This window comes from Chanodichthys erythropterus, chromosome 17 (genome assembly GCF_024489055.1).
Source record: "Chanodichthys erythropterus isolate Z2021 chromosome 17, ASM2448905v1, whole genome shotgun sequence".
In the NCBI taxonomy this organism is placed as follows: Eukaryota; Metazoa; Chordata; class Actinopteri; order Cypriniformes; family Xenocyprididae; genus Chanodichthys; species Chanodichthys erythropterus.
Window position 1 is genome coordinate 36,705,920 of NC_090237.1, and position 24,591 is coordinate 36,730,510.

The 24,591-nt window shown below is 42.2% G+C and overlaps 1 protein-coding gene across 3 annotated transcripts in view; it reads left to right on the plus strand.

Annotated features, from left to right (window-relative positions):
* Nucleotides 1-2,389: 2,389 nt before the first annotated feature.
* Nucleotides 2,390-24,591, plus strand: part of LOC137004514 (interferon-induced GTP-binding protein Mx-like) — a 28,920-nt gene continuing 6,718 nt past the window's right edge. For 2 of the 3 annotated variants that reach the window (XM_067364904.1, XM_067364906.1), the window contains exons 1-8: nucleotides 2,390-2,443; nucleotides 2,643-2,699; nucleotides 3,042-3,250; nucleotides 6,172-6,306; nucleotides 10,897-11,051; nucleotides 22,504-22,642; nucleotides 22,735-22,933; nucleotides 23,011-23,089. In XM_067364904.1, coding sequence (XP_067221005.1) covers nucleotides 2,650-2,699; nucleotides 3,042-3,250; nucleotides 6,172-6,306; nucleotides 10,897-11,051; nucleotides 22,504-22,642; nucleotides 22,735-22,933; nucleotides 23,011-23,089 — 966 coding nt within the window. In that variant the 5' untranslated portion in view covers nucleotides 2,390-2,443; nucleotides 2,643-2,649. The remainder of the gene's footprint in view (nucleotides 2,444-2,642; nucleotides 2,700-3,041; nucleotides 3,251-6,171; nucleotides 6,307-10,896; nucleotides 11,052-22,503; nucleotides 22,643-22,734; nucleotides 22,934-23,010; nucleotides 23,090-24,591) is intronic. The other variant, XM_067364905.1, reaches the window with a different exon arrangement.

Genomic DNA, 24,591 nt, shown 5'->3' on the forward strand with positions numbered 1-24,591 from the left:
ACTAGCACTACCGGAATTCTATAACTACTAGAACTGCCAATAGCGGTCATTTTGACTGTTCATACCAGACAGCAGTGAATGTCATTTTTTTCATGTTATATTTACTTCAAAGCTTCTATGGTCATGTTTAATGAAAAATGTGGGGTAATTTAAGCATACATAATATAATATGTTCGTGATATTATTGTGTAAGAGCTACTAGACCTCCCACAAAAGTGCATGCCGCAATTTGCTTTCTGCAATTTGCATCCGGCAAGCTGGAGATCAAAGTTTTTCACCGCAGTTAAAATGTTGTTTTTGAAAGTCAAAATGTCAACAAATATAAAATGAAGCAGAATATTTCGTTAGATAAAAACATATTGTGAATTTTGGAAATGATTACATCTGTCTTTATTCAATACATTTTGACTTTTGGAGTTTACAATGCTTTAGCATTATCGGAAATGTTTGGACCACACGAATCGGAAACAATTTTATGCAGCCTCTAATGAAATCTAGAATGAATAAATAGTTCTGTTATATTAGGACTCAGAACCTCAGAATCAGTGTCAGACGAACTGTCAAGAGACCAAGAGACATCGCTCTCTGCTCCTCCATCAGACTCTGCATCATCAATGTTCTCAAGCAAGGATAAAACCTCAGTGACAGTCATTTTCTTTCTTGTTGCCATTTTGACGGTAAAGCTAAGTTTTAGCTTATCAAAAGCATACAAAACTGCCAGAGAAAGGTTGCTAGGCAACAGCTACGCACATCTTTAACCGCGGGAAAAAGCGCTGAGGAGATACGCCTGCAATATGAGCGGTCAAATTGACCGCTATGGCCATTCAAGGTAGAAATACTCAGAACTCTTTTGTGTTTTGAAATTTTAATAAAATAACAATGTTAAAATAAAATTTACATTAATTTAAGAAAAGTCATGGAACTGTAGTTATATGGGTTTTATTTCAACAAAGTTATTACATTGCAAATCTTTAAAACGGTCAAAATGACTGCCTTGGTAGTTCTAGTGTTAAGGCCCGTATGTCATACTTAACCTGTAACTACATGAAATAAGAGCGTAACAAGCTCCAATTTAATTTACGGCCTGTAATGTCATATTTACCCCTTAGTTATATGTCATAAGTACCCCTTAGATATAAAATATTTACAGTATAAATAAATTGTTATTTTTCCTGGTTGTTACCCCTTTATTCCCAATACTTTACATATTGTTCCCCTATACTTACACATACTTACTGTATAGTTACACTATAATTATTGAAAGTTATGCTGTAAATTCGTTGTAATTACGCAGTACTTTCCGGGCTGTAATCTAAAGCGTTACCCAAACATATATATTTTTCGTGCAATCATATAGTTTGAGAGTAGTGAAAAGCACAATTTTTCTTAAGGTGTGCCTTTAGCCCCATTGTACCCTAATATTGTGTGGAATCTGTCACGCCCACTGTAGCCTCATCAATAGGTCACGCATTCTTCTGAAATAGAAGTAAACTAACCCTGGAACATGAGCTGCTCTGGAGCAAGTTATGTTCAGAGACTAAATTGCTATGGCTACTTACATACCCTGAAAGTTACCTCAGTTTTTGGAACCAAAAGTTGAGGTTATTCACTTACTTACCCTTAATACCTGGGTATGTCACATAACCTGCTTTCTGGAATACCCCTTGGTGAGGATGTACACCTTTCATTCGAGGTTCCCCATCTCAGTCAGTTCCACAGACTGTGTATAACTGGCACCAGTCCAATAAATTTTCTTTAAACTAGTGTCAGCATGATATGAAAAACTTGCAAATTCTTACCAAAAACTTGTCAGGGGAAGGCTCTTTTTTCCAATAAATTAGGAAGACTGAGAGACACAACGGAACAAAAAACCTATGACAGCTACAACTCAGAAAATGTATTATAATTGATTACCTTTTTGATCCCTAATCCTAGCTAAACTATTCCCCAGGGTTACATCTCATTATCATATGAAACTGATGTCCAAGGAGTATTATAGTTATCTGAAGTATTAGAGAATGAATGAATAAATAAATAAATAAATAAATAAATAAAGATTACAAATGACTCACACCATTTAAAAGTCTTCATTAAAAAATCAAATAGAAGGATATAGGCACAGTAACCTGAAAATTACAGGAAGCAAAACAAAACTGAAAATGATTTTTACTGGTTTATTGACAGCCATAGTAACTGCCTTAATAAACTTGAGGACAAAGTCAAGAATTTATCTATGAATTAGTTCTGATTGAACCTGTCTCCAGATATATGAAAATTCAATGAATTTATATGAGTTATCTCATATTTAGTTACTTACAAACAAGGAACTTTAGTTTTATTGGTGTACAGTCTGTTAATGAATAATGAACATAGTGTGAAACGCAGTCTACAGTATATATGCCTTTCAGATTTTGAACTGTTTCTCACATAATGCAAGTATAAGGTAAGGAGACAAGAGTTTCTTTCTTTTCATCACATATCACTATTTGGGTTAAGCGAAAGTACTGCACTGAACATGCTGTTTGTTTAGACTAAACATGTTGGGCTTTTTGCAGGTACCATATTCCTCGTAATTATTTCATTTAACAAAGTAATTAGAGAGTAATCTCTGTTTAGAATTTTAATTCTTAATTCGTTTTCAGACAAACGATGGATGGCCTGGACAAAATAATAGACTCTGATTCCCAAGATGAAGGGAGGTATTCAGCTTCATTTTTATATAGATTTTACTGATTTCTTTTGCAAATTAAGCATGAAAATGTTATGTAATTGTGTATCGAAATATAATAGGGAAATTTTGAAATAAGATAAAAAAAATGTCACTTTCATCTACAAAAGACTGCTGTTAAACACAATACAACATTTGTGATGGGGTGGTGACATTTTGTTGGTTTGAAAAATGAAATCTCAGAAAAAAATGAGAATTCTCATGTGATGCTTGTATGTCCAGCATTGGACTCTTAGTAAATAAAAATAAATCTAAATAATCTAATTAATGATCAAAACATAATGTCTCTGTTTTAATGTTTTTTATTATAAAGCTCATTTTCAGAATCACAAACACATGGAGCATTCCACAATCATTTCATTGAGTCTGTTCAGCCTTTGATTGAGTTGATTGACTCTCTGAGGTTCATCGGCATTGATAAGGATATAGATCTACCATCCATTGCAGTGGTGGGAGATCAGAGTTCTGGAAAGAGTTCTGTTTTGGAGGCTCTCTCTGGGGTGGCTTTACCTCGAGGAAGTGGTAAGATTCTTAAGTTACTTTTATTTCAGAACCTTGTGACTAAATGAGAATTACCAACAGTATTATTTATTGAACATCTTATTGCCATGCCCCCATCTATTACAATTGTTGGAAAAAGCTGACACTCAGTAATGTTGAAAAATGAAAATGAAACCCATTTAAAAATTTACATAATTTTTTCTTTATTTAGTAGATGTTTTTGTCCAAAGAGCTTGACACTGTTTCATATACTCACCAATGGCATTTTTTATTTGTATTTGGTTCTGGTCGAGTGTTAACTTTAGGGCCTACTTTCTATTAATGCAATACAGTGAATGACAACTGTTTGTGTTCTCCTAGTGGTTTACATTACGGCCAGAATTACTTAATGAAATTGGATAAGCTGAGTACCAATTCTTTTTCCGCTAATTCTTTTCTGTGAAGAGGATTGTGGGTAATTAAAGGACATGAAAGATAAACTTGATGTATTCTTCAAAATTAGTCGAAAGTGAAGGTTGCCAACCAAGGATCCTTCTAAAAATTGAGATGGCTTTTGATTGAGCTTAATAATGTGGCAGCCGAGATATGCAGTCTTACTAGGACTTACTAGGATCTAATTTCAAACCCAGAATTAAAAGTAAAGTCTATAGGTGTGTCCCAAATGACATACTAGACACTATGCTCTTACAGTATGCATTATGTACAGTATACTCTTATTAATAAAAGGTTCCAAAAGTTTTTTTTGTTTTTGTTTTTTTTTACATTTTGATAATCTAAACATTATACTATAAAGAACCTTTATGGATGGTTTCATGGATGCTTAAGGTTCTTCGTGGATTTTTATTTCTTATAAGTGTAACTCTTCCGCCTAGTGTATGAATGTTATAATATTATTTTGTCTGGTGATTTGATGAAGGGTCTAACATTCTACACTTTTTTTTCGGGATAATTATCATCTAAGTATTTCAAGTGCACACTATAACACTATAGCTGTGTCCCAATTCAGGGGCCGCGCACTTCGAAGTGCATGAAAGGGGTGGGGTTTTGGAGTGGACGGTTGCCAGGTCTGTGCAACAAAACCATAACAAAAGTAGTGTAATCACAGCACAGGTGTAAAGGTATTCCAATCCCAGACGTGGCAACAATGAGCCGAGCGTCGTTACATGGCTAGCGACTGTGTGAGAGACAGCTGACAGTTGACGTTTATGTGTGCATTTTAAAGTTTTATGACTTTCTGTTGGGTTTTGACACGTTCACTGCTGACGACGACAGGACACTGGACCAAAATATATATGGTTAAAGTATGTAATGTTAGTTTTATATCTTTAGCAAGTTAAAATGTTAACTTGAAAAATATATACATTCATATTTATACATTTACTCTGTATTTAAGTCTGAATTTAAAGTATAGTACTTAAGGATTTTATTCAACTGCACTCCATCTCGGAGACAAATATTGCATTTTTGAAAAACTGACGATTTGGACATCACGGATATTACAGTTTGATTGGTGAAACCGGGGCATTGCTTACATTTATTTGAATTCACACCTGAAATCCTGTCGTCACTGGTGCGCAATGAACTGTAGGATAGTGTAGACCGCGAAGTGTATTGAAATGGGAGCTTCATTCCACTGGGAAACGGAGAGGGTGCACTTGAAGTCGCTTTCGAATTACGTCAGCCCAAGGCTGCTTTCCCTCCACTTTTTTCAAGAACAGAAGTACAGTGCATTAAAATGTGTCAATATAAATATTATTTAAATGTCACTTTGTCAATGAAACAGCCTAATTTCTGTACAGTTTATTTTTTGATGTAAGTTAGCAAATGCATAAGTTGTATAGTAACGTAATTTATTTGTAAATGAGCCAGAGTAATTTCTGTTAAACATTTTTTTTTTTTTTTTTTACATATGTTCACATGTGTAAATAAAAAATCATTGTTCTGTTCATTGTTTATTTATTTTATGCAACTTGTAATTTTACATGAAAAATTATATGTAGGCTATATAATATTTTTTTCATCATGTAAATTAAATGTTTTTACATTAAATACATCGTTCTAAAGCTACATTACATAAAGTACCTTTTACAACTATATACAACAGAACTTAGATGTAACATCAGAAAAATAGCATAACATTTTAAATTATCAGTATATAAAACAAAACAAAACATTTGTGTACACTTTCATTCGGCTGAGAAGGGAGACGCTGATGGAGCATATTATATAAATATATTAAAATAGAATCAGAAATATTTGAACATACAAAACAGGTCTATGGTCCATTCAAATTGTGTCTTAAGTCATGCTCAGCAGGTAGGCTATATTTTAAGAAAAATAAGTGAAAGTTTTAAGTGAAAGTTTCTTTTAGTTAAAACAACTGACAGTTAACATTTCATTTAACATAAAAACAAACAAGGTTAACTAGTTGCTAACGATATAAAACTAACATTACATAGTTTAACCATACATATTTTGGCCCAGTGTCCTGTCGTCGTCAGCAGTGAACGTGTCAAAACCCAACAGAAAGTCATAAAACTTTAAAATGCACACATAAACGTCAACTGTCAGCTGTCTGTCACACAGTCGCTAGCCATGTAACAACGCTCGGCTCATTGTTGCCACGTCTGGGATTGGAATACCTTTACACTTGTGCTGTGATTACACTACTTTTGGAATGGTTTTGTTGCACAGACCTGGCCTCCAAAACCCCACCCCTTTCATGCACTTTGAAGTGCGCGGCCCCTGAATTGGGACACAGCTTATACCACAAAGACACTATTCGCACTATACTAAAAACTGACATAGAAAAGAGCATAAGTACACAAATTGGGACACGCCTTGTATCAGCTGTGTTTTTGAGTGTCACTCTACTACAACATTAGGCTATGTGATGCTGCACGTTTGTACTGAGAGATTTTTATTTATTTTTCTTCTTTAAGGTATTGTTACACGTTGTCCTCTCGAGTTGAAATTGCGGAAGCTCAAAAAAGGACCGTGGTCAGGGGCCATTTCTTACCGAGGTCACAGAGAGACCTTTTATGACCCATTAAAGGTGGATAACCTTGTTAGAAAAGGTGAGTATGAACAAAATCCCTTAAAGATAATCCATCCTGATCTCAGATGTGAATCCTGATGAAAAAATATATTAGAGCTGTCAAAATAACGCGTTAATTTCGATTAATTAATCTGAGAAAAAATAACGCGTTAAAAAAATAACGCAGATTTATCCATTCCGTATTGACCTTTGAACCTGGAGCCGTTCTAGCCTATATGATGTCTATGGTTCTAGCCACCTTTCGACTGTAAAATAAAGGAGGGAGATGACTGCTGCGCGGACAAAACGAGCAGAGCTCCTCCCTTGTGCGCGCGAGCTCTCTTCTTCTTCAATGTAAGCACCGTCTTTGCACTCTCTCTACCTCACACATAATAATCTAAATCAACTGACACAATGCTAAAAGTTCGTAAGACTGAATCCATGTTTCACGAGGCGCATTCGGAGAATGTTTTTCCTGAATAACCGTTGGGTGTTAATAGAGCTCAAAAGAACGTCATTCTCTCATCTTCTCTGACAAGCGCCTGCAGCTTACATAAACCACACTTTCAGTAAACAAAAAGAAAATCCTATCCAGTGGTGAAGTGTTTTCTGTGTTGACAAATCTTTTGCGATGTCCTAATAACAGTCGCGATTCGCACGCGTTATGATCCGCTCAACGCTCAATGATCTGCTCAACGTCCGCTAATGTCCAGGCCTGGACTCGTAATCTGGCATACCGGGCAAATGCCCGGTGGGCCGACGCACTTGAGGGCGGGGCCGCTATATGATATGATTTTTTTTTTAATAAACATAAAATTGGCCAACGACCGGCCCATAAAGCAGGGACAGTGGCCCATTGGTTCATTTTCCATACTGACACTGGGCTGGCCCAATCACATCTCTTAACAGACTCCAGCCCGTCCCGTCTGTTTCGCCAGAACATCCATGGATTAGGAGGATGGAGAAACAAAAGTGCAAGTGCAAGGGGGGTGCGGAGAAGTTGCGGGCAAAAAAAAAAATAAATAAAAAAAATGTAGAGGTTGATGCCTCAACGTGCAAAAATTACAGGCATGTTTAGTGCGGTTACTATAGCTTCAGTTTCCAAACTTACAGTACCTGACGTGCAAAAACAGGTGAACATAGAAGAACATGGAGGAGACCTGTAAGGCAGAAGAGCAGTGAAGCCAATGAGGGACAGAGTTAGCAGGAGAGTTACATGATTAACAGCGAGGGACTCATGATGCGACGACGACGATGATGCTTAAATGAATGAATATTATAAGACAACATAATCGTCGTCGTTATTATAAAGTCAGACTGTCACCTATACTGCACTGGTCACTCAGTCAGCGAAAGTCAAATAGCACAGCAAAAGTTGTTTTGCACTGTTTTTTGTAGTTAGCAGTGCCCTAGTAGCTATCAGAGTTCACTTATGCAGTAACGGCCCTTCTCATAGAAAAACCTGAAATGATGCAATTTGATTTTTCAAAAAAAAAAAAAAAAAAAAAAAAATCAGGTTATTATTATAATGTAATATTACTGATGATGTGTTTATTTCACAACAAGACTATAGGTGTCTATTTATAGCTGTTAGTCATGATGATGGTCTACTAGATCTCACTTTTCGGCTATAAAAAGTTATGTTTTGTAACTTTTGTACCCTATTACTCTGGTATGAACACTTGGTTGTTTATGGCAAGTGAATAGCATTCTTATCATTTTATTAGGACGTTTTTTGTGAGTAATTTGGTAGTATAGTTTTCTTTTTCATTGTTTTTAATGGGGAGTATCTAAACAATGAGAGGTAAATGTTTGATTCTTAAACAGGGGTTTGTGCTCTTTAAAACAAAGTATATTTGTAATTGTAAATATAGTTTTTCTGCTGTCTGTTTCATTTAAAAAAAAAAAAAAAAAAAAAAAAATCTTTATAGAATTATCAGTATTCTACATCCACGTTCTAAGGGTTAACTAGCTTTTATATCATGGAGCACATTGTCCATCTAGAAATCCTACTCTTACTAAGTGTACTTTTAATAACTCTACCAAATAATTGTAATACTCTGGTGGGTGGTGTCCGACTGATTGTGGTGGGCCGGTCTGAGCAAAAATGCCAGGGCCATTTTTTTGTCCCAGTCCAGCCCTGCTAATGTCCGATTCGTCCGATTTGAACAGATTCATTTGAATGAATCATGACAACAACTTATGATGTCTATGGATCTGTCCACACGGTCTATAATGAATCATTTACTTGAACAACTCTGAAATGAGAACATAAGTGTGCTTACCTCATTTAGCAAGAGTGGTTAGTAAAATTAGCCTTAATAATCCACAGTATTTTCAGGTTATTTAAATGACAATGTGTAGTAAATTAGGCTTACTTATAAAACCAGTTAGTTTAGACTGGAGTGAGGTGAAACCAGAACAAAGCAAGTTGTTGTTAGCTAGGTGCATTCAATTGTATATGGTAGAAAATTATATTATTAGTTAATATAACTTCTAAATTCTACTTTTTAATACTTTTTAGGTTTAGCAAAAAAGCATCTTCTCTTACAAAGCTATAAAATCACTACTTTTTTTTTTTTTTTTTGCAAAGAGGGCAAGAAAGAATTATAGTGAGAGTGACGGGTACTTAATTGTCAGTATCGGGCTTGCAAATCACGTGGGTAGGGCACTTTTTACTGTTTGTGTGGATGACCATGTCTGTTACCACCGAAGACTAATTGAAATATTTAATACTTTCACAGCAAAGAATTATGTATGCGATTAATTTAGATTAATTAATCACAGTGTATGTAATTAATTAGATTAAAAATTTTAATCGATTGACAGCCCTAATATATATATATAATATAATATAATATAATATTGTCAGGTGGTAATTTCGTGTAATTGTGTAATTTTTGTAATTGTGTCCAACAGGGTTGTGCACAATTCAGAATTCAACATTTGGTTTCTTTTCTATCAACAAATATGAATTAAATTAGCCATGCTCCATAGTACAACTATGTTGAAGTGGAATTTGAATTGGAAGGAACGTTTTATTGATAATCAATTCAAATAAATTAAACAATTTACACTAGTGGCCAAAAGTTTAAAATAATTCATGATTTTGAAGGAAGTCACCAAGAACTCACCAAGGCTGCATTTGTTTGATCAAACATGCAATAAAAATAGAAAAAAATTGAAATATTATTACAAATTAATGCCTCGTTTCCACTGAGCGGTACGGTTCAGTACAGTACAGTTAGGTACGGTTCAGAACAGTACAACCTGATCAGGCTTGCGTTCCACCGCCAACAATACCCTTACTTGATAGGCGAGGTGTAGCCGGACAGTAGTGGTCGTCGTCATTCTCGCACAAAGAAAAAAAAACAACACAGTAAACAACAATGGAGGACATACAGCAGATCTTGTTCTTGCCTCATGGCTTGAGGCTGTCTGTCGCAAGAAGACAAGCTTTGCTTGCTGCACACCAACATTATTTATAAAGATAGTGCCTATTTGAAAATTTGATCTGATGTTGTCGGAGTTGTGAGATCCAGGCGATCACCAGGCGCTCAGTGCTAATGTACCCAGCCGAGAGCAGCTGTACCTTGGCTAGTCCTTCTGACATTTGCCGCTGGCTCTGATGTCTCTGTAGTGGTTAAAAACGAGATATCATTCATCTTGTGTATAACAGGCAATCTTTGGTCTCATGAATTTATAATTTGTTCCCGGGCAAATCGTTTTGGCTGAGGGCAAAGTGAAGTTTCACAACTTTATATTTTTATTTGACTTTACCATTGCACTTAGTGTGCTGTACGTTTGACTGAATTGTTTGCTTGTCTTCATTTCTTATTTTATACTTTCTCGTTCTTTATACTTATACTTTTATAGTGGTTATTATTGATAATTAAAACTGACTTTTAACAAAAAGAGAGGGTTGTTTTGTCTTGTTTATTTTTATTGTCATAATTTTGTTTTGTCTAATTGTATTATAGGCTACATACAGTGAGGATAATCAGAGTACTTATGCACATATTGCCTGAACCACACATTAATAGGTTTTATATTTTTTTAAAATTTAAGTTGTGTTTTCTATTTTGTTTTGTTATATAGCCTACATGAAGTGAAGATAATCAATGTACGCATTGCCTGGACCACATTTGTGTGGCGTCTCTTGTGTTGTCATTCCGGATGGTTTTCTGTCAACCAATCAACGTTCTGCAGAGTGTAGCTCCACCCTTTTGGTACGGTACTATTGTGCTTGGTACCCCCAATGATAGGGTCCCAAAAAAGTGGTACAGTACGGTTCGGAATTAGGGTACCATTCACAAATTTTGACAATGGAAATGGCAAAAATTGAGTACCGTTACTGTACTGAACTGAACCGTACCGCTAAGTGGAAACAAGCCATAAAAGGACTATTTTAAATGATATATTAAAATAGAAAATGTTCATTTTAAATTGTAATATTTCAAAAACATTAAAAATTTGAATTATTCCAAAGTATTTAAAAGGTATACTCTATTCAGTTGTGAATGGTACACAGCCCTGCAGTAAGTACAGAGGTAGATTTCATAAGATTCAGACTCGTCAAATCTATACTCTTGTGTATGTCCGTTGTAAACCTTACATGTGTATTCAACAGCTCAAAACGAGCTTGCTGGAAATACAGTTGGAATCAGTGATGAGTTTATCACTTTGGAAATTTCATCTCCTGATGTGTGTGACCTCACTCTGATCGATCTACCTGGTATAACCCGTGTACCTGTACATGATCAACCTGATGATATCAGCGATCAGGTGAGTGTATGTAGTGTTCCTTTTCAAAGTAGAATTCAACACTGTGTTTTGGATCGATGCCATGGTGACCGCCATCAGCGTGACCAGTGTCTGAAGCACGTGTAAACACACTCCAATTTCATTGGGTGGCGACAGCATGTGACATCATAAGCAGACCACCCTTAAAGGATTAGTTCACTTTTAAATAAACTTTTGCTGATAATTTACTCATCCCCATGTCATCCAAGATGTCCATGTCTTTCTTTCTTCAGTCGAAAAGAAATTAAGGTTTTTGATGTAAACATTCTAGGATTTTTCTCCATATCATTTATTTCAATGGGCACCAAACGGTTGAAGGTCCAAATGGCAGCTTCAGGTCAGCTTCAAAGGGCTTTAAACGACACCAGACAATGAATAAGGGTCTTATCTAGCGAAACAATCAGTCATTTAAAAAAAAAAATATTAAAAAGTTTAAGTTTTATAAGCACAAATGCAGGCCTTGCTCTTTTCTCCGATGTGCGTTCGTGACGTCACGTAATACACAATTACGTTGAAAAGGTCACGGTTGACGTAGGCGTAGCAACCACAGTTTCATTAGCTCAGGATTGTGTATAGGAAATCTCTGAAAAGTCACAAATTTCTGTCCTGACAAAAATTTTCTTTTAGGCTTTCTAATATTAAAACACCCAGGATACGCACACCTTTCAAGCGTGAGTTTAAAATATTCTAACTGACCGCCAGAGTGAGTTTTTTTTTAAAGCGACCCTTATTTTAGAATGTTTGCCCTTATTGTTTCCATGGCGACGCGTGCGCGTCACAAGCGCTGAACATAGCCACAATAACACTGTATGAGAGATGGATCACTATTATTTAGTTTTTCCTTTTTTATTTAAAATATTCGCAAACTTTCTTACATGTCCTCAACTATATGATATTCCGATTCTCAAATATGTGTGAGTGAGTGTGTTTTATTTTTTAAAAACTTTTATAAATGATCTTTATCTTGATCTATAAAGCGAGATGGGCGCCGCCATCTTAGTTTGCACTGCAGTTCACAGAGTTCTTTCAGTCTGATTTACAGCAGGTGAATACATCAATTTCTCCTGAAATATATGCAAGTAAGTGGCTGGTGAACTGGAAGAATAAGAGAGTAAACTTTATAGTTACTTAGGCCCATTTTGTGTGTCTGATATGAATAAATGTCGGCAAATTATATTTGAATTCACTGTTTATTGATGCTTCCACTGACATCTGACATTAGTGTGTGTTTTATAAACTCCAAATGTATTGTTTAATGGTGCTTATGCGTATTTAAATGTCTGAAACCTTAAAAGAAACATTATGTGGCTGAAAACACTGCATAGCTGTGATGACAAGAGAGCGCGTGTCCGTCTCGCAGCCAGAGCGCGAAAGCACAGTTTCAATATAGCAGTTATGTGACGTGGAACACAGAGTGAAAATGGTAGTTATCAGGTTCTTGAGAGATGAATAGAAAGTGATACTGTCCTTGTTAGACTTGTAGATCCGGAAGCAGAGACGAAATGGAGGGAGACGTTGGAGACACTCACACACACAGGAAGGTAAGCAAACGAAGGGACCAGGAGACGAAGGAGATGAAGGAGATCGCTGGAGCAGGTAAGTATGTCGATGGGGAGTCCTTAAGGTAAGCATACATGTGTTGTAGTGCAAACGAGACCGGACAGTGAGTGTGTGTCAGTGTGGTGGCTTTGTAGTGCTGGTGATTGCAGAGTGAATGAGATGCAGGTGGCGGTGATTAGTATGCTGGTGATTGAGTGCGCGGGTACTGTGGTGAGGTGGAGCCTGGCGTGTCTGTGACAGTACCCCCCCTCCCATGGCCCGCTCCTGAGGGCCGCGGACCCCGACGTCATGGTGGTCTTCCCCTGGGTCGCGGGGCAGGTCTGTCTGGATGGTTGGTATGGAAGTTCTGTAACAGGAGAGGATCAAGGATATCATTCCTGGGAACCCATGAGCGTTCTTCGGGACCATAGTCCTCCCAGTCCACGAGGTACTCGAGTTTACCACCACGGCGCCGGGAATCCAGGATCTCGTGGACCACGTAGGCTGTGCCGTCCTCTAGGAGAAGTGGAAGGGGGGGCTCGGCGGCTGCCACGTCAGGCTCTGTGGAGGGAACAACAGAAGGGTGGTGAGGTTTGAGTAGAGACACGTGAAATGTGGGATGAATTCTGCTATACTGTGCCGGGAGTTGGAGACGATAGGTGACGGGGTTGATCTGCCGAAGGATGGTGAACGGGCCAATGAAGCGGGGACTCAGCTTCTTGCAGGGCAGACGCATCCTGATGTCCCGGGTGGACAGCCAGTCCTTCTGCCCCGGCTGGTAGACAGGAGCCTCGGAGCGTCGAAGGTCGGCTGCCATCTTGCGTCTGCGCAGGGCCCTCTGCAGCTGGTGGTGAGCTGAGTCCCACACCCTCTCGCTCTCCCGGAACCAGTAATCGACTGCCGGAACGTTGGAGGGTTCCCCGTCCCAGGGGAACATCGGGGGTTGGTAGCCGAGTACGCACTGGATGGGTGTTAGTCCAGTTGAGGCTTGGCGGAGGGAGTTCTGTGCGTACTCAGCCCAACCCAGGTACTGGTTCCAGGAGTTCTGGTGGCCGTGACAGAAGGTTCGCAGGAAGCGGCCGATCTCCTGGATCTTCCGTTCCGTCTGCCCGTTCGACTGAGGATGGTATCCAGACGATAGGCTGACGGTCACACCCAGGAGGGAGAAGAAGGCTTTCCAGACGTGGGAGACAAACTGGGGTCCTCTGTCGGAGGCGATGTCTTCAGATAATCCATAATAGCGAAAAACATGATTAAACATTAGTTCTGCAGTGGCCATGGCGGTAGGTAGACCCTCCAGGGGTATCAAACGGCAGGACTTTGAGAAGCGGTCCACCACCACCAGGATGCATGTGTAACCGTCAGACTCGGGGAGATCGGTGACGAAGTCCACTCCCAGGTGTGACAGGGTCTCTCAGGAACGGGCAGAGGAAAGAGCTTGCCGGTGGGAAGATGGCGTGGGCTCTTGGAGATGGCGCACTCCCTGCAGCCCTGCACGTACCTCCTGACGTCGTTGGCCATGTTGGGCCACCAGAAGCGTTGTTTGAGCAACGAGAGGGTCTCCATGACCCCCGGGTGACCAGTGCCAAGTGAAGAGTGGATGCTGTGCAGGAGTGGAGTGCGACGTGCCCGTGTGATGTATTGCAAGCCTTGGGGGCAACCCGGCGGAGTGCGTGTGGAGGCATTGGCGGAGGGAATGGTTTCTTCGGACCACTGGATGGGGCTCACGAAGATGGACTCTGGCAGAATAGTATCAGGCTCTTCGGGCTTTTCCTCAGGAGCATAGAGGCGAGATAGGGCGTCAGCTTTAGTATTCTTAGAACCAGGGCGGTAGGAGATGGAGAAGTTGAATCTAGAGAAGAACATAGCCCAGCGAGCTTGGCGAGGGTTGAGTCTCTTAGTGGCCTTCAGATATTCGAGGTTTTTGTGATCAGGGAGAACTTGAAAAGGGTGAGTAGCTCCCTCCAACCAATGCCTCCACTCCTCAAGGGCAAGCTTGACGGCCAGGAGTTCGCGGTCACCGATGTCGTAGTTGACCTCCGCCGGGTTGAGCTTGCGGGAGAAGAAGGCGCATGGATGGAGTCTACTTGGAGTCCCCTGCTGCTGTGAAAGGACCGCTCCCACTCCGGTGGTAGATGCATCCACCTCCACGATGAACGGGAGGTCCGGGTTAGGGTGGACGAGGAGGGGAGCGGTGGTGAAGGCCTTCTTCAGGGTCTCAAAGGCATTGGTGGCTAGTGGAGACCAGGACAGAGACTTGGGCTGGTGACGGAGTAGGTTGGTGAGTGGACTGACGATAGTGCTGTAATTCTTGATAAACCGGCGGTAGAAGTTGGAGAAACCTAGGAATCGTTGGAGTTCTTTGATAGTAGTAGGAGTGGGCCAGGACTGTATAGCGGAGACCTTCCCCTCGTCCATCCGGATGCCACTGTGATCAATTACGTACCCCAGGAACTGGACGGAGGGTTGATGAAAAGAGCATTTTTCAGCCTTGACGAAGATATGGAACTGCCGTAAGCGCTGGAGGACCTCCGCAACGTGGTGGCGATGTTCGGCCAAGCTCCGGGAGTAGATGAGGATGTCATCAATATAAACCAGAACGAACTTATGGAGAAACTCCTGGAGCACCTCGTGGACGAAATCCTGGAATACGGAGGGGGCGTTGACCAGGCCATACGGCATGACGAGGTATTCGTAGTGTCCTGTGGGCGTGACAAAGGCGGTCTTCCACTCGTCCCCCTCACGTATCCGGATGAGGTTGTACGCGCTGCGGAGGTCCAACTTGGTGAACACAGTGGCACCGCGGAGATGTTCCAGGGCCGCTGGGACGAGGGGAAGTGGATAGCAGAATTTAACAGTGATCTTGTTGAGGGCACGTAATCGATGCAGGGCCTCAAGCCTCCGTCCTTCTTTGCCACAAAAAAGAAGCTTGAAGCAGCAGGGGAAGTAGACGGGCGGATGTAACCTTGTTCGAGTGCCTCCTTGATGTATTCCTCCATGGCCTTCTCCTCCGGTATTGACAGGGGGTATATGCGTCCCCTGGGCACTGGTTCACCCGGCAGCAGATCGATGGCGCAGTCCCATGGCCGGTGTGGAGGAAGCTTGGAGGCGCGTTGCGGGCAGAACAGGTCACTGAAGGGGGCGTAGTCCGGGGGAACATCCACGGAGCGCTTCTCAACAGGGCTCTCGATGGACGTGGCGTTAACGAGTAGAGACTTGGGGAGTGGAGATTTCGGAACAGGAAGCGCTGGGAAGCAGTCTGGGAAGCAGTGATCGCCCCGCTCCACTCCCCAAGTCTCTACTCGTTAACGCCACGTCCATCGAGAGCCCTGTTGAGAAGCGCTCCGTGGATGTTCCCCTGGACTACGCCCCCTTCAGTGACGTGTTCTGCCCGCAACGCGCCTCCAAGCTTCCTTCAGGACTTCGCCCGTGCGCCAGGAGATGTTGGGGTTATGTTGTTCCAGCCACGGGCGCCCTAGAACCACGTCAGCGGTGGATTCCTCCAGAACCAGCAAATGGATGTGTTCAGTGTGCAGGATACCGATTCTGAGTTGAAGTGGACCCACGCAATGACGGATGTGTTTGCGGCTTAGGGGTTTGCCCGTGATGGAGTGGATTTGATAGCTCGTCGGTGAAGGAGAGACCTTGAGGTTGAGTTGTCTACAGAGGGTGCCTGAGATGAAGTTTCCGGCTGACCCTGAATCAAGGAGCGCCACCACTGGAACAGAGATGTTAGCAGCAGTAAGGGTTACAATTGTAGTGAGCGGTTTCATTTTCTGAATGGAGGGAAATATTGCACTCACCACGGGTCGAGGAGGACGTATTGGGCATGTGGAGAGATTATGCCCCATAGATCCGCAATAGAGACAGAGATTCAGGGCCAGACTTCTTTGTCTTTCGTTAGGGGTGAGACGAGAATGATCAATTTGCATGGGTTCTGTAGCTGGTTCTGGGGAGCTGACAGGTTCGGACCGACGGAGGAGGTTGGTGGTGGATAACTGGCCCTGGTGTTCCTGGATACACGACTGCATACGGGACCCCACGCGGATGGCGAGTTGGATGAAGCGTTCTAGTCCCATGGAGTCCTCGTATGCAGCGAGATGCAGCCGCACGGAGGGTTCCAGCCCCTGACGGAACGTGGTGATGTGGGCTTGCTCGTTCCATCCGCTGGTGGCGGCTAGCGTTCGAAACTGCAAGGCATATTCGTTAACAGAGAGATTTCTTTGCTTTAGATTATAAAGTTTCTCACCAGTCGAGGAATCCGTCAGAGGTTTCCCAAATACTTCCCGGAAGTGGGAGACGAACGCCGAATAGGATTGGACGACTGGGCCTTTTTGGGTCCATAGCGAATCTGCCCATTGCAGAGCCTTCCCTTGCAGTTGTGAAATAATGAACGCTATTTTAGCCGTGTCAGTGGTGTAGAGGTGCGGCTGCATCTCCAGGACCAGTTCACATTGGAGAAGGAATCCGCTGCATTCCTCCGCCGATCCAGAGTAGGACGCCGGTTTGGCCATGGGACTGGCGGTGAATGCAGGTGAAGGAGAGGTGCTGGTGGGTGCGGAGACAGCCGTGTTGAGGGGTGACGATGTAGAGGGCTGTGGTGTGAGTGCTCAACGCAGCATGTCCACGAGCTCCTGGAATGGATCGTTGGTGCTCATGCCGTAAAGTTGTTATGGTCCGGTCTTCTGTTATGATATAGACACAGAGGCAGAGGTAAAAGCAATCCAGGTGAGTTTTATTGAACAATGCGTGGAACACAGATTGAAAATGGTAGTTATCAGGTTCTTGAGAGATGAATAGAAAGTGATACTGTCCTTGTTAGACTTGTAGATCCGGTGGCAGAGATGAGATGGAGGGAGACGTTGGAGACACTCACACACACAGGAAGGTAAGCACACGAAGGGACCAGGAGACGAAGGAGATCGCTGGAGCAGGTAAGTATGTCGATGGGGAGTCCTTAAGGTAAGCATACATGTGTTGTAGTGCAAACGAGACCGGACAGTGAGTGTGTGTGAGTGTGGTGGCTTTGTAGTGCTGGTGATTGCAGAGTGAATGAGATGCAGATGGCGGTGATTAGTATGCTGGTGATTGAGTACGTGGGTACTGTGGTGAGGTGGAGCCTGGCGTGTCTGTGACAACGCTCAGGAGCACATAAATAATCACCCCATATGTGGGAACGTACCGCTCAAAGGATTAAACAATAAACTGACACAAAGACATTTGAATATGTGTATACGATCTTCCTTCCGCACATTTGTAATGTAAACATTGACTCGATACTTCCGCTTACGTCAACCGTGACCTTTTCAACGTAATTGCGTATTACGTGACGTCACGAACGCGCAACGGAGAAAAGAGCAAGGCCAACATTTGTGCTTATAAAACTTAAACTTTTTTATTAAAAAAAAAAAAATGACCAATCATTTCGCTAGATAAGACCCTTATTCATCGTCTGGTGTCATTTAAAGCCCTTAGACCTCCCTAGTTTGACCCATGTTAAAGCACTAGCTACAGTTGGATCTGGAGAAGTGTTATTTAAGTCAGGGTTAAGCCGCTCAGTGTACTGTGATTTTTAAGTAGGGCTTAACTCCCCTACAGCCTCCTTGGGGTTGGAATATGTGGATGATAGTTATTGGCAACCTGTAGCTTAGCTTTCTCTTGTATGCCTCCCCTGTCTAAGTAATGTCAAGGGACATATCTCCTCTTTGGATAGCTCCAAGGGTTGATGCTAGGTCAACAATCTAGATGGGCACTATTTTCCCTCTACTTCATTCACTTCCCTCCCCAACTATGTTTGGGTCTTTACATTTACATTTAGTCATTTAGCAGACGCTTTTATCCAAAGCGACTTACAAATGAGAGTAGTAGAATCAATTAAATCAACATGGGAACAACAGTATGTAAGTGCTGAGTGAAGTCACAGTTATGTCAGTAAAGTGCTCATAGCGATTTTTTTTTTTTTTTTTTTTATATAAATAAATACACAGATAGAAGAATATTAGTCAAGGTAAGTGCTACTACTACTGGGTCAAATGCTGACGAAAAAGATACGTCTTTAGCATTTTTTTGAAAATGGCTAGAGACTCAGCTGCTCGGATAGAGCGTGACAGGTCATTCCACCAGCCAGGAACAGTCCCGGAGAAGGTCCGTGAGAGTGATTTTGTGCCCCTATGTGATGGCACCACAAGGCGCTGTTCACTTGCAGAACACAGGTTTCTGGAGGGCGCGTAAGTCTGAAGTAGTGAGTTAAGGTATAGTGGTGCAGAGCCAGCTGTCGTTCTGTAAGCAAACATCAGAGCCTTGAATTGGATGCGAGCAGCTACTGGCAGCCAGTGCAGACTGATGAAGAGAGGAGTGACGTGCGCTCTCTTCGGTTCGTTGAAGACCAGTCTTGCTGCAGCATTCTGGATCAGTTGCAGAGGCTTGATAGTGCATGCTGGAAGGCCAGCCAAGAGAGCATTACAGTAGTCCAGTCTGGATAGAACAAGAGCTTGGACAAGAATTTGTGTGGAATGTTCAGATAGGAAGGGTCTAATCTTCCTGATGTTGTACAAGGCAAATCTGCAGGACCGGGTCGTTGCTGCAACATGATCTGTGAAGGTTAGACAATCATCCATCACCACTCCAAGGTTTCTGGCTGTCCTGGAAGGAGTGATGGTTGAAGAACCAAGTTGAACTGAAAGGTTGTGATGAATTGTTGGGTTTGCACCGATCACAAGCAGTTCCGTTTTTGCAAGGTTGAGTTGGAGGTGGTGGTCCTTCATCCAGGCAGAAATGGCTGTCAGGCAGGCTGTGATGCGACCAGCAACCGTCGGATCATCTGGTTGGAATGAGAGGTAGAGTTGTGTGTCATCAGCATAACAGTGATGGGAGAAACCATGATCCTGAATGACCGATCCTAGTGATGACGTGTAGATGGAGAAGAGAAGTGGACCAAGCACAGAGCCCTGAGGTACCCCAGTAGCAAGATGATGTGACTTGGACACCTCACCTCTCCAAGATACCCTGAAGGACCTACCTGAGAGGTAAGACTCAAACCACTGGAGCGCGGTTCCCGTGATGCCCTTCGACATGAGTGTAGACAGGAGGATCTGGTGGTTCACTGTGTCAAAGGCAGCAGACAGGTCCAGCAAGATGAGTACTGATGATTTTGAAGATGCTCGTGCCAGTCTCAGGGCTTCATTGACTGAGAGCAGGGCAGTCTCAGTAGAGTGGCCACTCTTGAAACCAGACTGGTGGTTGTCAAGGAGGTTGTTCTGTGAGAGATAAGTAGACAATTGGTTGAATACAACTCTCTCAAGTGTCTTAGCAATGAAAGGAAGAAGGGATACTGGTCTGTAGTTTTCTAAAAGTGCTGGATTCAGAGTGGGTTTCTTAAGCAGTGGGGTAATCCTAACCTGCTTAAAAGCTGTGGGAAATGTTCCAGTGTGAAGGGAGGAATTGATAATGTGAGTGAGTGCAGGTAGAATTGAGGAGGAGATGGCCTAAAGAAGAGGAGTGGGGATAGGGTCTAGCGGACAGGTAGTAGGGTGATTGGAAAGAATGAGTTTGGAAACATCTGCCTCAGAAAGCATGGCGAAAGAGAGGAGAATTTGTGTGTTTTCTTGAAGTAGGGATAGCACTCCCCTTGGAATGGCCCTGGTTTGACAATGCTAATAAGTAGGGATAAATTCATTACAAGAATCTGTGCAATTAAGTTTTTGTTATTCTTGTATTACAGCCTTTTCTGTAAGAATCGAGGCTGCATTTATCCAGAATAGTGGTATGCCAAGGTCAAAAGTCAAAAACTCCCCATGGCAGGCATTCCTTGTGTTGTGTTTCAAGTGAGAAAGGTACTGTTGCAGCTTACCCATGTCTGTAAAAGCTCTGCCTTTATGGCTGCAGTAGCCCTCAGGTGAGGGAGGAAGGTTCTAGAGGACGGGACTTCCCTTGCTACAAAGGCATACACGCTAAAATATCTTCCATTCTTGTGGGAGACATTGGTATAGGGATGTTACCACTACACATCTTGTGTACGTCTCTTAGGGACCCGCCCTGGGTTGACACTCCTACTCAGGCTAAGTTATTCATTGTCAGGGTATGCTACGTCCACAATGTTTGTGCATATTCTCACCTAGTGAGGCAGGCATCCCCTCGGCATGCTGGAGTGGGTATTTGTTTCACCAAAGCGTTGATCCAAGATGCAGTGTTAAGTGCCACTTCAGAAGGGAATGTCTCAGGTTAAGAAGAAGTTGATGTTGTGTACTACGGGCACCCTCTTATACTTCAGGTCGCGCTGCTTATGACATTATGGGCTGTCACACGCCAATGAAAATGGAATGTTTTTACATCTGCTTCAGACACCATTCACCATTTCCCAAAGCATCGATCCAAGAAGCGGTGTCTTGTTCCCCTTCTCAGGGACAATGGTTAAAGTTGTAACCTGAGATATTTTCTCAACTTGTACACAAAAGGAGTCTTCTCTGCCTGATCAGTAACTATTGCTTTACATTACATTATTAAACCTGCAGCTTTAAAACATTTTTTTGACATATTGTCTTTTTGACACATCACATTCAGTTCCAGATCAATGACAATCCCAGATAAAACTTGTTTTTCATGCCTTAGGTAGTCTACCTGTAGCTGACTGGTGCAATTCTTTTAACTCAAATGTTAAGAGTGTAATTGATGGTTTTGCTCCTGTGAAAGTCAGGAAGAAGAGTGGCCGACAAAAGCACCCTGTAGAAACTCAAGACAATTTTGAAATCCACAATAACATCTGTAAAGACAGCCTTCATGCTTTCAATGTGGAACTATAGGCAAAGCTAGACGGACCTTCTTCTCAACTATTATAAACAGCAACTTAAACAACACATACACTCCTTATGCTACAGTTGAGATACTAACAAAACTCCCAAGTCACATTCCCAGTGAAATGTTCTCAGACAGCAAATGCAGTGAGTTTTGCAATAATATCAGAAAGGCAATCAACACATCTTGAGTTGTGCTGGGGTCAGACAGGTCAGACCACAACCTCAGAAAGTAGTTACTATGTATGATTTTGAAGAAATTGATGGTACAAAGATGTTGATCCAGGAACATGTCGTACTTGGTAAAATCGCATTCGCCGTCACATACACGTGAGCAGTGTGAGTGCACACCCATTACATACGTTAACGCGCAGGCTGGTGTAGCACCAGAAGCAATCAAAGGCGCGTGACAATCGCATGCGATATATCGCCCAGCCCTAACTCCACCCCATAAAAGGGTAGGAAAGACACTAGTAAGCCAGGAAGTTAATACTAGTGTGTCTCATGAACTGAAGCTCTCTGACTCTTACATTCAGTCAGGGGTGCCCCAAACTTAGTGATTCAGGCAGCCTTTCACTTAATACGATTGTTATTTTTATTTCCCATGCATGATATTTTTATTTCCTATGTATACAGCTATGGAAAAAATTAAGAGACCACTTAACATTGATTTCTGAACTCTCCTTCTAGCTGCAACAATTGGTAGCCATGTTGCAAAATGGGTTAAGACATACTTTTTTGGGGGCGTTAAATAATGACGCAAATACCAGTAAGTAAAATAAGTAATGAATGATTAGTTTAGATTTAAGAGGTGTATGTAAAGGATCTGGAAGCAAGCAGAGTAGTTTTTAAAGCATGTAGTGCCATCTGCTGTTAAGAACTAAGCTCAGAATCGAGAATTCGAGAGAGAATTGCAATACATTGGACAATCTCAGAATCACTCCAGATTCTTTGTATCACAAATCGAGAATTGATGTATGGTCCCCGATCTACATTTTATCATGTATATTTCCCATATTATGGAAGTATAATAGGTTCCGTAGGCATTTCATGTAGACTTTAACATTCTCTTCTCCCTAATCAGAGAACATTTGATCTTTTTTTAGATCAAAAACTTGATACTGAAATATATTACCAAAAATGAAACCATCATTTTAGTTGTTGTACCCTGCAACGTTGACATAACAACAACAGAAGCACTAAGAATGGCACGAGATGTGGACTCGGAAGGACACAGAACTCTTGGTTTGCCAACTTATTTCCATAAAATACTTGTCACTTTATTAATCTTGCTTAAACTAATTTTTTTTTCCTTTCTTTTTTTACACATGGGTTAGCAATTCTCACAAAACCAGACCTCATTGACAAAGGAGCAGAGATTGATATTTTGAACACTGTCCAGGGCAAAGTCGTACCTCTCAGCAAGGGCTACATTATTGTGCGATGCCGTGGTCAGAGTGACATCAATAACAAAATCCCTCTTAGTGAAGCCATGGAGATGGAAATGGAATTCTTTAGGAACCACCGTTATTTTAGGTAATTCATTACTTAAATTACATTAACTGAAAATTAATGAATGTTTGTTTAAAAGATCTTTTCTTCTTTCTTGACAGCTCTCTACTGAATGATGAAAAAGCATCTACTCAGTGCCTTGCAAAAAAACTGACCAAAGAACTTGTTGATCATATTAAGGTAAGTATTAAATGATAACAGTGATGCTTTAAACCCTTCAATTGACTTGATTTTTTTTTATTATTATTATTTTTATAAAACGCTATAAATATCACATTTAACAATATTAAAACTTCAATCTAAGCCAGTCTTCGGCTTATGCCAAGTGAAGAGCCATTTTATTACTCAGTGGAGTGTGGAATATATTATAAAGAGGGCCGGAGCCCAGGGGCATATAAATACACAGGGGTAGTCAAAAATACAAGTTAAACTCACAGCACATGCAGTGATGGAGAGCGCAGCATTTACTTTGAACTGAGCCACTCTTGAGCTGCTTGCATGAACACAGTGTGCTTCACTCTGAAACCCATGGCAAATTAGATCACAGCCTTTGCAGTGTGATAAGCGCACTACGCTATATCTTGATTTTTTTTTCTGTTTGATTGACAGATGCTTTGCCCAAGCAATCGCACAAAACATAGCGTTAGTGATTTTTTAGGTTCATTGGAAAAACTGTAGTGTGACAGATTAAACTATGGCTCCTTGTGGACGGAGCTCTAGCGGAAGTGATGGTGTCTACGACCGCTTGCGGGAGATCACTCAGAACCTCCGCATCCCGTCCAGGGACCACACGTGGAGGTTCCACAGGTCGGGACGTGGGTGCCATAGGGTGCCCCGTCTCTCAGTCAGGAGGTCCTTCCTCAGAGGAATCGGCCAGGGAGGGGCTGTCGCGAGGAGCATGAGGTCCGAGAACCAGGTCCGAGTGGGCCAGTACGGCGCCACTAACAAGACCTGTTCCCCGTCATCCCTGACCTTGCACAGGAGCTGTGCGAGAAGGCTCACTGGGGGAAACGCATATTTGCGCAGACCCGGGGGCCAGCTGTGTGCCAGGGCATCCGTGCCGAGCGTGCCGCCGGTCAGGGAATAGAACCACTGGCAGTGGGCAGTTTCTGGGGAGGCAAACAGGTCTACCTCGCCGAAATGCTGCCAATCAGCTGGACCGCCTGGGGGTGGAGCCGCCACTCGCCCGCAAGTGGAGGCTGCCGTGAGAGCTCGTCGGCTGCACGGTTGAGCACACCTGGGACATGAGTGGCCCAAAGGGTGTTAACCAAAGTAGTGTTTTTCTGATTCAGGAAAATAAACTAGATCGGGGAATAAGTGAGGGGACTCCACCTCATTAAAGGCGCTCGAGTCTCGACCGTGCATCTAGAGCGGCAGACGACGCGCATGGTTGCCATGGCAACGCACGCTGTCAGCCGGCAGGTCGGCGCGCTGAACGCTCAAGCCCTTACGAGACAGGCGAGACAAACAACGCGCCGACTTGGGCATATTCTCATAAGAGAATATGAACCACCCACAAACACAGTCTCAGCACACTAAGCAGACATGAGAGAAAGTGATTGTGGCCGTCAGTGAGGATAGGAAACGACCGCCTCCAGAAACGCACAGACAGAATGACGTCTTGAAAACGACGCAGTGTCTGTCTGTGAAGCTCTTTTAGAAGGGGAAGAGTCAGTTCTCTC